General features: G+C 38.9%; 1 protein-coding gene across 1 annotated transcript; it reads right to left on the bottom strand.

Moving 5' to 3' along the window:
* Window positions 1–733: 733 nt before the first annotated feature.
* Window positions 734–3,569, bottom strand: LOC146579397 (nuclear factor 7, brain-like). The gene has a single exon (XM_085269284.1). The coding sequence runs from the start codon at window positions 3,418–3,420 to the stop codon at window positions 2,062–2,064; it is 1,359 nt and encodes a 452-aa protein (XP_085125410.1). The 5' UTR covers window positions 3,421–3,569; the 3' UTR covers window positions 734–2,061.
* Window positions 3,570–14,012: the final 10,443 nt, after the last annotated feature.

Below are 14,012 nucleotides of genomic sequence, written 5' to 3' on the forward strand. Positions count from 1 at the left end.
ACTGCAGAATTTTAAAACAACCATACAGTACTATTACAAATAAATATTGTTTTAGTAATTTCACTTAATTTTATAAAAATCAAACGAACACCAACCTTTGATTATGTTCTCTTCTCTTCTCTGTTGACTCCTGTTCATTTGATTATTTGCTCAAAACATAATAGAGCTGCACTCCACCCCACTCTGTCTCTCCAAGTATAATTCAAACATAGTGTATTTGCATTCAAATAAAGACATGTGGCAATGATGAATTAACAGTGAAATAGTTGCACGATCAGCAGATTGATCAGAACTCTATGTTTACCTGTAATCCCGGAATCACTCAGGTAAGTGAATCTCAAAAGGCTGATTCTTTTCATCTGGATGCAGCTTCTCTAACAATACTCAAGAAGTATAAATCAAACACAAAACACTGGGTCACCTGAGATTCTGACGTTTATGGCAAAATACATTTATATTAAAAAATCGATTCAAGATTTAATGAATGATAGCAACTTAAAACATGTACCTTGCTCCGCATTCCAAGGGCTGCAACCTGCAGCGCAGCTCTCTGGGCATCAACTGTTGTATTAACAAAAAAAAAAAAAAAGCTGTGGCAGCTCATTAGCTACACTTCACCTTATAATCAGAAGAATTTTCTTCCTACATACATCGTTGTCATTTAATAATAATAATAATAATAATAATAATAATAATAATAATTTAATGTTGGATCTGATACAGTCAGAAGAATTTTTCATCAAAATACTTAAGCAATGATCACAGTGTCAGAAAAGGTTTTACTTGCAAGCAGTTGTGTTCTCTACATCGCAGTGTACAGAGAAGTGGACAGAGTAGGACTAAAGCACACAATGTCTTCCCCTCATTTATAGTGGGGTTGAGTTTTACGAGTACTTAAATGTATAGAACTTTCCACTGCCCATGCAGACATGCTGAGAACGGTGGTCTTGTTTTCATTTAAACAGCTCTCCTGCTTTCATTTCCTTCAAACAGCCTTTTTTTCTCTTTCACAAATCCCCTTTCAAGATTGATACTATTGATATTGATACTATTGATATTTGGATCAATCCGCCCTGCCTTCTTGGTGTAAGGCTGAAGTCATCTGCATTCATCTGGGAGTTGTCAGAAAACACAAGGCAATCTCTGATGACTTCTCAGATCAGCAGTGTTCTGTGCAATAAAGCATCTCAGATCAGCTGGTGCCATCTTGAGGTCACAGTTGGTTATTGTGCTTGAAATCTGTTTGATTGTTCCTGTTATCCTGTCATGCTGAAAGGGAGACGTATTTCTTGGGTTCTTCACACATGCTCATTTTTGTTCTGATGGTCCTGTGATCATCCATGGAGGCAAACTTCAGATAAATGTGTTTAGCCTGGTTAGTTTTTCTCAGTGCAGTGGCTTGGCTTTTCAGAAAAAGGATCTTGTCATCATAAATTGTTTGCTGATTGTCAATGTTTGTTTTTATTAGTTTTTTTTTTTTAAATCATTCCAAAGATAAAACAAAGAAAAGACAGAGTTAATCGTGTGATTATGGCAATCCAGTGTTCAGAGATATTAATTACAGAGAAACGATAATCAAAGTTTATATTGGACACAGTTTACATATCACATCATTCTAGAAACATCATTTCTTCTCCAGTGTAATTCTATTTAATAAATTTCTACATATCCTATCTCTTCTTATACTTTAGTTCCATCATCAAGGTTATAAATGTAATATTGTATTCACATTGCCCATACACATTACATGTCTTCAAAAAAACTGCCAATAAAATAAACTGTGTGCTGCTGGTTGGTCAGATAGCTTTCTAACTTCTGACATCATCACAGATTAAAAACTTGATAAAATTTTAAATGTAGTTTGGGGGTCATTCAACAAGAAACAGTGAAATGATTTTCCATGTGAAAAAGTGGACAGCAGAAACAAAGAAAGAGTGAGAACAGTGTGAGTAATAAAGAGCTTTGGAACAATAAGGCAGCAGGTGGACAGCTGCAGTTTAACAGGTTTGTAACAACATTAAAATATAATTATGAATTAATTTACACTGACAATGACACCTTCTACAGCAGAACCTTCAATTTACCAACCACAGTGTTAATGAATGGAAACATCCTGTCAGTGAAAGTGTGTGTGAAGGTGTGTATGTGTGTGTTAGTATCAGGATCAGAGAACGACAGCTTTCCTCTGTTACAGTTCAGATTCACTCTGATCCTCTGAAACCTCTTCTGTACTGAGAGAGGAGTGTCTGGAGCTGATGGTGACCACGCGTAATATTTACCTTCATAGAACCTTATTCTCCATAATCCAGACAATCTGTCTCCCTTCCTCTGCACAGACTCTGCAAACACACCCAGGTTCCACCATGTACTGTATCCAACCTCGACATCCCAGCTGTGAGTCCCAGAGTCAAAGCCTTCAGAGCCCAGGACAGAGTAGAACCGATCAAACCTCTCTGGATTATCAGGAAGCTGTTGTTCATCTCCTCGTCTCACACTGGTCAGATCCTCAGAGAGGATGAGTTCTGGATGAGCAGTGTTTGGGTCCAGAATGATAGGAGTGTAGGAGACCATGTCCTTCATGCTGTTCCAGATGTTGAAGGTCAGATTGGCCAGGTGTTTGGCCTGGTTTAACAGAGCTCCTGAGGGCACCTGTGGATCATCCAGCAGGGGGCAGTGCTGGACTCTTTCCACTGCAGCCTTGTAGTTGTTCAGGAATGAGATGTCTTCACCTCTCAGCTCCTCCTCTGTGGCTCTGACTGTGTCTGAAAGAGCAGCTATGTGTCTGCTCAGGGACTCCATCTTCTCCTTCATCATCCCACTCTTCTGCTCCTCTTCCTCCGTCAGTGCAGCCAGCCTGTACTCCTCTTCCTCTGCTAGAAACTGGCGAAACTTCTTAAACTTCTCCTTAATCCGAGTCTCTGTGTGTCGGGCCTGGACGTTAATGTGTTTTGCTATTTGATCAAACTTCACTTGAAGTTCTGCACAAACCATCAACTTCTTCTTTAAGGACTCCAGAGTTTCCTGAAGTTCCTTCTTGTGTTGTTGTGCAGCTTCATCGATGGGTCTGAAACTGTGGTTGGTGTGTTTTTCTGAGTCTCTGCAAATGAGACACACTGGCTGCTGATGGTCCAGACAGAAGAGTTTGAGTTTCTCAGAGTGCAGACTGCAGAGAGCCTCTGAAGCTGTCTGATCTCCGTCTTCTAAGAATGACTCACACAGGTTCTTTAAAGCCAGGTTTACAAGTTGATCATTCCCTGAAGATCTTCTCTGACAAACTGGACACTCGTGTGTTGTTTTCTTTCTCCACCATCTCTTCAGACAGTCTTTACAGAAGCTGTGGCTACATGACAGAATAACAGGATCTCTGAAGACCTCCTGACACACCGGACAGCAGAGATCGTCCTCTGATCTGGAAGCCATTGAGTCTGTGAGTGAAGCTGAAAACAGCAGACAGGAGTTCTGCTCAAACTCACATTCAGTGTGTGGAGCGTCAGCAGCTTTAAGCAGCAGTGTGGGAGTTTTCCAGTTTTCTCTCCTGTAGCTCAGATGAAACTAGTTTGATCTGAACTCTGTCTGATCGTCTCTTTGTCTCTCTTTGCTACGTATGAATAACATCCTTTTGCCTAGTTTTTCTCAGGTGAGTCATGTGAGGGGCGGAGCTTAGCTGTTGCTTCACTCATAAATAAGAGTGTTTCTCATTCCTGAGTTCAGATACTTCACCTGCACATGTCCCAACATGAAGACCTTTCTGAATCTTAGAAAAGAAAGTCTCATTCAGTGGTGCTGCAGAAACTTCACGTTCAAAAGGGACGTTTTTCTGGTTGTTTAGCAGACTCAGCAGCAGATTTTAATGCAGGAAAACAAATACGGATCATTTCATGTGTTTAGTCCTGAGAACACTCGCCATTGGCTCATATATCATATAGCAAAACCTCTGAAGTCTCCTCATTTCTCAGCCTCTCTTTCAGCTTTTAGGAGACATGATGAACTTCAGTTCATTTCATTTCAGCTATTTTAGTGAGAAATATTTAACTGTGATGCTGTGAATCTTTTTCACACTAATGTTTGAAATTTAAGTTCAGCCAAATGGTTTTTTTTCCTATGGAAAATTTCACACTTCCTTTGAATATCTGACATGAAAAGCCTTGGAATAGTGTTGCAATTTGGAAGACTGCTGCGGGAAAAGGAACATCTTCCAAACTGACTTCCTGTAGAAACCAGTTAAACTGGTTGGGTGCCAGTAATAAAGGAATCATCTTTTAAAATTAGGTTGCTGCACAACTAGTAAAAAACTGAAATGGTGGTAAACTGCTGTAAGAACACTTTTTTTTCCTACTAATAATCTTTGCACTTAACGAACATGTTTCCAAACATTCAGACATCAGTTTAGACAGTTATATTTAACTTTATTCACAACTAAAATAAACAACACTACGGAAACCAGGCATAATTTGTCTTTTGGATTCCTGAAATAAACAACTAACATTTCACACATAGGTGTTAGGAATTTCAGGTATTTGAACAGCTACTCAAACATATTTAACCAATCATGTCACTATGCTCTCATTTTGATAGTTTAGTCAGCAGAGCCTCGGCCCTGTTTCTTAATACTTCTTATCTGTTTTTTGCTTTTTAATAGAGCTCAAGCGCTATTAAAATCTTGATTCCTGTAAATAAAATCTATAAACCAGTCTCTTCTCTCTGGATTCTGCTTTGCAGTTGCAAACACTGGCGTCATGACACAGAACAATAAACCATCAGAGATCCCCTCTGCACAGACTCTAGACATGTTTGGTCCCTAACATGTCTAAAGAAAATCAAGTGCGGCTTTAACAGTACCCTTAAGTTTGTCCACATTATGAAATACTGATAGAGTAAATCAGGGAAACCTGCAGCACAGCTCTCTTGGTGTCAGAAGAAAAGCACTGGCAGCTCAAGCTGGGCTTAGTCCCATCAAAGAGCTCTTTAAAAGAGTGGTGTCCTGAAACTTTAACATCTGTCCTTGCCGCAACACACCTGAATAAAAATTGTAGGTCATTAGCAACTGCAGTCCGAGGTGGCAGCCACTAACCCTACTCACGTAAATTTAAATAAAAGTGCAATTTAAAAAAAAATGTGCTTCTAAATCGGCAGCACGGTGGCACGGTGGTTAGCACGGTTGCCACACAGCAAGAAGGTCCTGAGTTCAATTCCAACATCAGGCCGGGGTCTTTCTGTGTGGAGTTTGCATGTTCTCCCCGTGTTTGCGTGGGTTCCCTCCGGGTACTCTGGCTTCCTCCCACCGTCCAAAGACATGCAGCTTGTGGGGATAGGTTAATTGGATAATCCAAATTGCCACTAGGTGTGAATGTGAGAGCGAATGGTTGTCTGTTCCTGTGTGTTGGCCCTGTGACAGACTGTCGACCTGTCCAGGGTGTACCCCGCCTCTCGCACTATGACAGCTGGGATTGGCTCCATCGCCCTCCGCGACCCTGAAAAGGAGAAGCAAATGGATGGATGGTATTTCTAAATCTACTTTTATTACACAATGTTCATTCACATTTGAGGTGCTCTAACATGAATCAAATAGCTGAATTGCCACCTCAACATGCAGTCAAGTTCTATAGTCTTGCTAAAGTCCTACGAATTTTATCCAGGTGTGTTGCAGCAGGGACAGATGTAAAAGTTTCAGGACAACGGCCTTCAAGGACTAGAGTATGAACCCTGTGGTTTAAAAAGTGTAGTCTGTGATGATATTACCCAGCAGGCAGTGCAGAGCTAGGATGGATCCATTAGGTTTGGAGATTTGGTAGTTCTAACTGCCTCTATTCTCTGGATGTCTACTCTGATATAAACCCAGCCCTGTGTAGTCTCGCAAGCCCAGTATCCTACCACAAACATCCATTGCTGCAGCTCTTGGAATGTGACTGGGCTTAATATAGTGGTTTGGAAAAGCAAGCCATGAGGGTTTGTTACTTTTAGAAGGCTGGAGTAACCCGTATGAATCATATATAAGATGTAAACTAGTGCTCAGAATTTAAACTTTACTGTTTCAAAAAAGGTTAAAAAAATCCACAATTTTGAATTTTGAATGCAGGATATTTTATTAAAGCAATTTAGCAGGAGGAAAACAAAAGAATGCAAATCAACAATCAAATAAAGCTTAAGTTCAATAACATCTGTGGTCTCACATCTGTCTGCTCCCAGGTGTTCTCGGGTAAATCTGTAGGCTTCACGTCCACTTTCCCACTCTGTCAAGCTGTTTGTGACATCACTGGTCTAGTCCAATCATCTTTCTCCGGGCCTTCTTCAGGCCATTTAGTATTCATGCCGCTTACTTTCAATCTCACTGTCATTCTGTCATGCTCCCTTGCAGATGACTTTGTGAAACACACCTCCTCCCCATCACCGCCTTTTCCTTTTCACTAAGGCTCCATTCATGGCACCATCTTCATCTCCAACACCAGCATCTAGACTCCAGGGGGTCCTGCTCAGCTCGCTATCACAGCTGGAGTTCGGTTCAGAAGAAACGGGCCATCAGAGTCTAAGCACCACATACTTCTATTTATATTATGTATAACAATAAAGCATGTCCATTTATTTCTAATGGTCTCTCCTTATTAAAATAGTAATCTTCATAATCAATTCACATGAATTATATCTAATTAACCTACTCTGAGATGATGCTGATTATGTGCTGATCTTTGAGAAGTGAGATTGAGAAGAAAACAGGAACGTCCAGACCATAAGATGTGCTTATCTCTGTGTAATAACACAACAAGAAAAGCAGCATTCCTTGGAAATTCAGTCCCACAGGAATACAGTGGAAATCAAAAATAAGCAGAGAAAGAGCCAGTAAACACAAAGTCATTAAAGGGGCCACAGTGTTCAGCAATCGGTTGCTCAGGGTCATCTGCTCATCGCAAGAGCTACAGGAAGAGACAACTCCAAATGTTCCTAGGCGCTCTTCTTTATACTCATTGCGTGTTGTTCTTGCAACACACAAATTTACCCTTTCTGTATAGAAACAGCAAAGGCAACAACAGGTTGCTAGGAAGATTGAACCAGACACCCCATGACATTAATATGCATCCATTAAGTCCTCCTGTGATATACACTACAGACCAATTCAGATCCCAAAAAAATTTCAACGCCATCATTCCCAGTATGGTCACAATGGTGTAAAATGCTCTCTTCTTTGACTGGTCAACCCTGTCCCTGTTCCTGCTCTCTTCTCTTGGGCCTGAATGAATTAAGACATGAAGAACAGAAAGGCTGCAGAAGGAGGAGACGGTTAAAGACAATGTCAAGAGGCAAAAATTCACAATGGAGAGGATCATATCTTCTATAATTATGAAACCTGCTATAGCAAAGCAAAGCAGCCAAACACAGCCTATGCTGATTATCCTGATTCTGACTCCTCTTTCTTTCCTTAAGCTTCGATAAGTGATGGGATGAACAGCAGCCATGTAGTGCTCCACACAAGTCAGCATGTGAAAGAAAATCAGTCCAAACCAGCAGACACAATAAAGAAAGAACGCCCAGAATAACATGTTTAAATTATTAATGATGCTACTATGATAGCCGAAGATAGACCCAAAGACAGCAAACAGGTCCATGATGACGATGTTGTAGGTGAAGCAGTCAGATTGACTCAGTACTTCCATGAAGGTGGAGCCTTTTTTCCTCCATTCTTGGAGACCATGTTGGAGGATGAGGATGCAGACAGGGAGGACGAGGAAGATGGTGGTGATGTTAAATGCACGATAGATGAAGGAGCTTGGTTCAGAGATGAGACAGTACATGTATAAAGGGAGGGAGGTGTTCATGGAGGAAAGATGCAGATCCAAATTGAACAATGATGCCTTTGCCAACATCTGGGGAAAAAAAAGAATAGAATAGTTCCTCATTCTCATTGCACAACAATACAATTTTGGGTGCTTCACACCAACTGTGCAGAAATGAAATATAAATAGTAAGACAGCGGGAATAAAAAGAAGGAAAAAAGCCAAATCATTTGAATAAACTTACATTTTGTCTGTTTAGCCTTTATATGGTTTGTTTATTCAACTCCCCCCTCCCCTTTTTTTCCTCCCAATTTTTATTATGTATTTTATTTCTTCCATTATAAGAACGTATATTTTTTTCTAAATTGAGGTTTTGAGGATATAGTATAGTGTGGAAATTGTAGTGTTGCCTTAGACAATAATTTTGTTGCCATGGAACCCAAAAGCTGCAAAAAATTTGTGGGCAAATTAAAATTATTCTGAAGTGATTTGAAATTTTGTTATAATCAGCCACTAAGTCAAAGGTTTTGAGAAAATAATAAAACAGTTTGCAATAACTTGACTGTTTGGCTTACTTCTGTCTGTAGTTGTGGTGGAGGAAACAAGCATCCATAAACATCAGATAGAAATGCTAAAATGTTCTAAAGTAATAACATTAAATTATGTGTTTGAAATAATTTCAAGAAAAAAATAAACTTCTGTTTTTTTCTTTAAACTTTCCTTGTTTTTGTTTTATTTTTCAGTAATACAGAAAAAACTGATTTTTACAATATAATGCAGTATATGATACTATCATTTTACCACCAAGTCTTTGATTAACATTTGTCAATGTGTCAACATATGTCAAGCAAAATGTGAGAGAAACATCTGCTACAAAATATTATTAAAGTTTATATCATAATGTTTCTGAGCTTCCTCTGTGTTTCTCTTCACAGAAACACCGTATCTATATACAATTATTTGCTCAAAAGATATTTCAGCCCCGCTCCACCTCCTGCCTCAAAACAGTCAATTCAAATATGGTAAAAAAAACAAACAAAAACAAAAAAACAAAAACTGAAACAGTGGAAAGCTATGAAAAACCATTCAGCAATAGACATACACACACAAATCAACCACTAAGATTACTCTACACAAATGCAAACCTTCAATTCACTGATGTCCTGCATTTCTTCTTTGACTACCACACACTGCACAAAAATGCACTATGTGCCAGACAGGGCTTCATCCACCTGCTGCTGTTTATTTTGTCCATTGGGACAACAAGTGGAAAGAGTTGAAATCATGTGCAGAGTTTTGTATATTCAAACAAACCAGAGGCATTAACTACACCATCTGTCACTGTCTCATCTCTACTGTGATTTTAGTTCTGCTTTACATATTTCCTCAGTAGATGGAAATATGTAACGCTGTATTTAAAGTACATTCAAATATCCCTCGAGATTTATTTTCATATTTTTCATTTTCTTTCACAATATGTTGCTGGAAAAACTCTGACTCAGCAGCAGCCCCCTCTAGCTTCTGCTCGGTGGCTACTGGGTGACGCCTAGTCTGGGGATCCTCAGCCCTTCCCATTACATGTGGAAACCATTTGAATACAAGCGCGCTGATCCACACAGGTGTGCACACGGGTGTTCACTGCTCATAGACTTAAATTACACCTTTCTTGGCTGCTACTTCAAAGCACATTGTGCGCTGTCTGTCCTGCGTGCTGCACAACAACATTGAATATTTAGTATTTACTGCTGTTTACACTTAGCTAGATTAATGCGATGGTGATGTGTTTAGTATGTTGCTTTGGGTTTTTTTTTGCTTGTTTTCTATTCTTTCTCTCTCAACAGGTGATCCAGGAGATTTTTTTCTCCCCCCTTTCTCACTGTCCCTCTCCCCTTCTGTTTTTCTTTTCCTTCCTCTTTCTTTCTCCCTTTCCTATCCCTCACTCATGTCTGTCCCGTCTGTAACATCTGAAAATAAAATATAATAAATAATAAAAACAAAGGTCGATCAAATGGACCAATACGGCAATGCCACGATGATCCATTTGGCAAAGTAAATCCATTGGGTATCCTTGTTGGTCTTCAGACAACAATTCTGACGGCTAAAGAACCAAATGGGACAGGCAAAAAAAAAAAAAAAGGAAAAACTCTGACTCAGAACTTAAACACATAAAGCCTTTGTGTTTCCTCTGCTGGTGCCCTTCTTCGTTACTTGTTAAATTTTAATTAATTATGAATAAGATTGATTAAGGTACTTTGAAATATTTTACATATAAACTGTCCGTCCCCAGTGTTGTGTTTTTTCATACACTGACTCAAAAGCCTAATGATATTCTGAAAATATAAAACAACTTGTACAGATTTAGTAAGACAATTTTAGTGTTTATAAAACACATACTGTATAGTACTGTATGGATGATTCGTGTTATATGTGAAAAAAAAGGCTTGAAAACTGAACACACACAATTTTTGAGATGCTTCTATCACTATTCAGAGTTCTAACAGATCTTATGATTTCCAAAACATAAATCAACTTTTTATGACACAGTTATTCATAAAACTGCAAAATTGACAGAATATAGTGGAACTGAAAATAACTTTTTTAATAATCAACACCAACCTTTGGTTTCTGGCTCTCCTCCTTCTCTGTCTGTTCTCTGTGGGATTATTTGCACAAAACACTGAAGCCACACTCCATCCCTCTCTGTCCAAGTATTATTCAAATTGGTGTTGAAATAAAACCATGTGACAATGATATAATAAAAAATAATAATTACTTGATTAGTAAACTATTACAGTGTCATAGCCCAACTACCTATACATAGTCCACATACAGAACATTATGTTTATCTCTAATACTAGAGTGAGTATTATTCGACATTTATTTCATTCAATAATGTATCAGCACATGTGGTGCTATTGTAAGTGTTAGGGCCCCTGGCCTTGTAAGAAGTGAGCCAGCCTATCTTCAAGCAAATTTGAGTGTAGTAACACACACAGAGAATTGGCTATTGCAACCTGTGGTGCAGGGAAAGTCTATTGGACTTTTTCTCCCTGGTAGTGGGAAGTTCGGATCTTGTGGGACGGCTCCCAAAGAAGAGCCGGCTCTTTTGGATCCTAAATGGCTCTTAATTTATTATCATCTGTAGCCTCATATTCTAGCCTTACTTGGCAAATATGAATGTGCCGTGTATTGCTAAAGCTTTTGCATTTAGCGTTTTTATGAGAAGCCTTATAATTGCCTAATTTTGTGTATTTGTTCTGTTACAAAAGCAGGAATTCTTTTAATAGTATTAATCATACTTTTAATTTTAATTTAACACAAAAACAAAATACTGAAAACAAATCCACAGAACAGAAACCAAACTCAGCAGCCAAACAGTCGGTCCTCAGTGCAGGTTGAAATTCAGGGTGATTTGATTTCTCCTCTGTTAGTATCTGCTTCTTCTTTAAACTGCAGCCAGATGCTGCTTTGTTTACTGGAGTCAGTCTGCAAAGCCCTTTTGCACATGACACATCACTACTGCCTGGAGCCCCACCTGGAGCTCATTGTCATGGCTGTATTTAAGACCAGCGTTGACCACTACTCTTCCCAGATCGTCTGCTAACCAGTGTCGGCATCAAAAACTGAGCTCACTATTGGAGCTGGGAACAACCCCAGATTTTTTGAAGCTTATTAGACCACACAAACAAATAAATCCACAACATTATCAGCAACCAACTTCTGTTAGTTGCAAAGAAATAAAGAATCAACTAAATCAAACTACCACATCAGATTTGAAGTGTGAGTAAGTTTCAGAAACAGGCTGAAAGACATAAAAACAGTTACACTGAAAATTTAGAGGGTGTCAGACGATTTTCTATCAGTGTTTAATTTTTAGATTAATTATGACATTTTGAAGTTGGTTAGATACATTTAGTTTCAGTTGAGTTTTATTTATGTAGCACCAAACTCAACAACAGTCATCTCAACTTTACATTGTAAGATAAAGACCCAATAATAAAAGAGAGAAAACCTCAACAATCAAAAAATCACCTCTGAACAAGCACATTGTGACAGTGGGAAGGAAAAACACCCATTTAAAAGGAAGAAACCTCCACAGTATCAGGCTCAGGGAGGTTCAGCCATGGCAAACGGTTGGGAGTAGATCACTATGAAAACTAATGCTGAACACATATCCTGGTCCAGGGCAGGTTATGTTGAGACTTTCAGTTTAAAATCCACTGGAGAGACACATTTTGAATTTTATTTACAGTTCACTTTAGGTGCGGTACACATTCTGCACATTCTGATGTAGGAACACATTTTATATATGGAACTTGGTAAACAAAGTCTTACTAACACTACTGAATGAAGGCTAGCTGGGAAATTACAGCAGCTCTGATGATGGGTCTCATTTACACTGCTGGAAATGCAGCGACACAGATTAAAACTTTCACCAGTTCCTTTTTTGGCTATTGGTCACCAAGAACATCGGTCTAATCAAAAAAATGACCTGTCCACAAACTAAGTTGATTTCTTTTTCAGTCTCTGAACAGGTTTCCGAGCTGAGCACACTGAGTGTAAAGTCTGTACTAAACAGCAGTAGGCCTACCTGAGTGATAACCTCTCTGTGGTTTGTAGTGATCAGGTACGACTGTGCCACCCACAGTGGGAAACAGAGAATGAGACAAGCAAACAGTGGCCGTTTAATTTGACTGGTAAACCAAGCTCTCTTTTTACCATGACAGACAGCATACATAAGCTGCGATGATCCCAATCCATCTCTTGATCTCTCGCTCCCCTCTCCTTTCACTCGTGAACAAGACCCCAAGAAACTTCTACTCCTCCACTCGGGGCAGTAACAAGCCCCAGAACAGGAGTGGACACTCCGTCCTTTTCCTGCTTAGGACCGTGGCCTCAGACGTGGAGGTGTTGATTCTTATTCTCAGTGCTTCACACTTGGCTACGAGAACCGCTCCAGTGCCAGCTGAAGACCATCACTTGATGTCATAACAGGTGGTTTATACAGATAAACAATCAAAATGGATACACAGAGATATAGTAAAATATGATGAAAGGTTTTTGCTCCATAATAAACAGCAAGGAAATAATAATGTGTAGTTTCACTTTTTATCTTGGATCCACATACACAACTGCCTGAATGCCTGACAAGCATGGGGTGAGATTACATCAGTTCCTGTTTCTCTTTGTTGCACTCTTTGACCTTAGTTCTCTTTTGTACAGATACATGCAGTCATGTAGTTCTGTTGGACGGTTTACTGCAGTAATGTTTGAGGGCAGAGCAGTAGCAGAGTTTTTATGAGTTAAGGATAATCTGGAACTCAATTTGGGATGGAAGTTTGGCTTTTAAATTTGATCTTTGTAGAGTGTGGTACACTCTGGATAGGTTGTAAATCCATGGTAGAGTTAACAGAGACAGACATTACGAGCCATTATTTTAATTTATGTATGCTATGTGCTCAAAATGATCTGTGATTGGCTATTATTATTCATGGATAATGTGTATAAAAAGAATAAACAATAATTGCATTATATAGGATATTATGTAGGCGTAGCAATCAACTCTACTTAAACTATTTCATTTACTTCTCTGTTAAACGTAACCAACTCTACTGCTTTCACAGCGTTATGTGGGCAAATACCTCCCAACAGCGCCATCATGTGGTTATATGGATTAAAAACAAAGTTCATTTAGTACAACACTGTTCAGCAGATGGAAACTATTCTATTACCAGACAAAAGGAGAGCAGGTGTTTAATGGACAGCATCTTTAAATTTTGTTGACCTGATGAATCTCTCTGAAAGTTTATCTAGATATAAATTCCTATCAGTACTGACAGGCCGTTTCTATAACAAAACAATTATGGAGTTTTGTTATCAATTATCTGTATAAAAATCACGTTTAAACACATCAAAAAAACCAGAAAACTTTCAGTTATTTTTGTGTATTATAGTGTAAACAATCCAACTCACTTCGCGGTCCCATCTTTTTCTTTTGTTTCTCTGTTTATGTATCAGCAGTTTGGTCTGATTTATTACAAAGAGCTTAACAGTCTGTCAAATGAACACACAGACAAGCAGATGAACTTGTATTAGAGATGTTAGAGCTCCTCTCAGCTCTTCCCTCACAGTTATGACCTGATCTCACGTGTGTATTTCTGAAGCAGAGCCCCTTAACTTCACGAATCTAATGTCTGTACCTCATGCTTCACTTTTGCTTTTGTTTTAAATGCAGTCTTCTCCAGA

This window comes from Mchenga conophoros, linkage group LG3 (assembly GCF_057382185.1).
Source record: "Mchenga conophoros isolate Kocher_MC1m ecotype Shallow Benthic linkage group LG3, M_conophoros_male_GT1.1, whole genome shotgun sequence".
Taxonomy (NCBI): Eukaryota; Metazoa; Chordata; class Actinopteri; order Cichliformes; family Cichlidae; genus Mchenga; species Mchenga conophoros.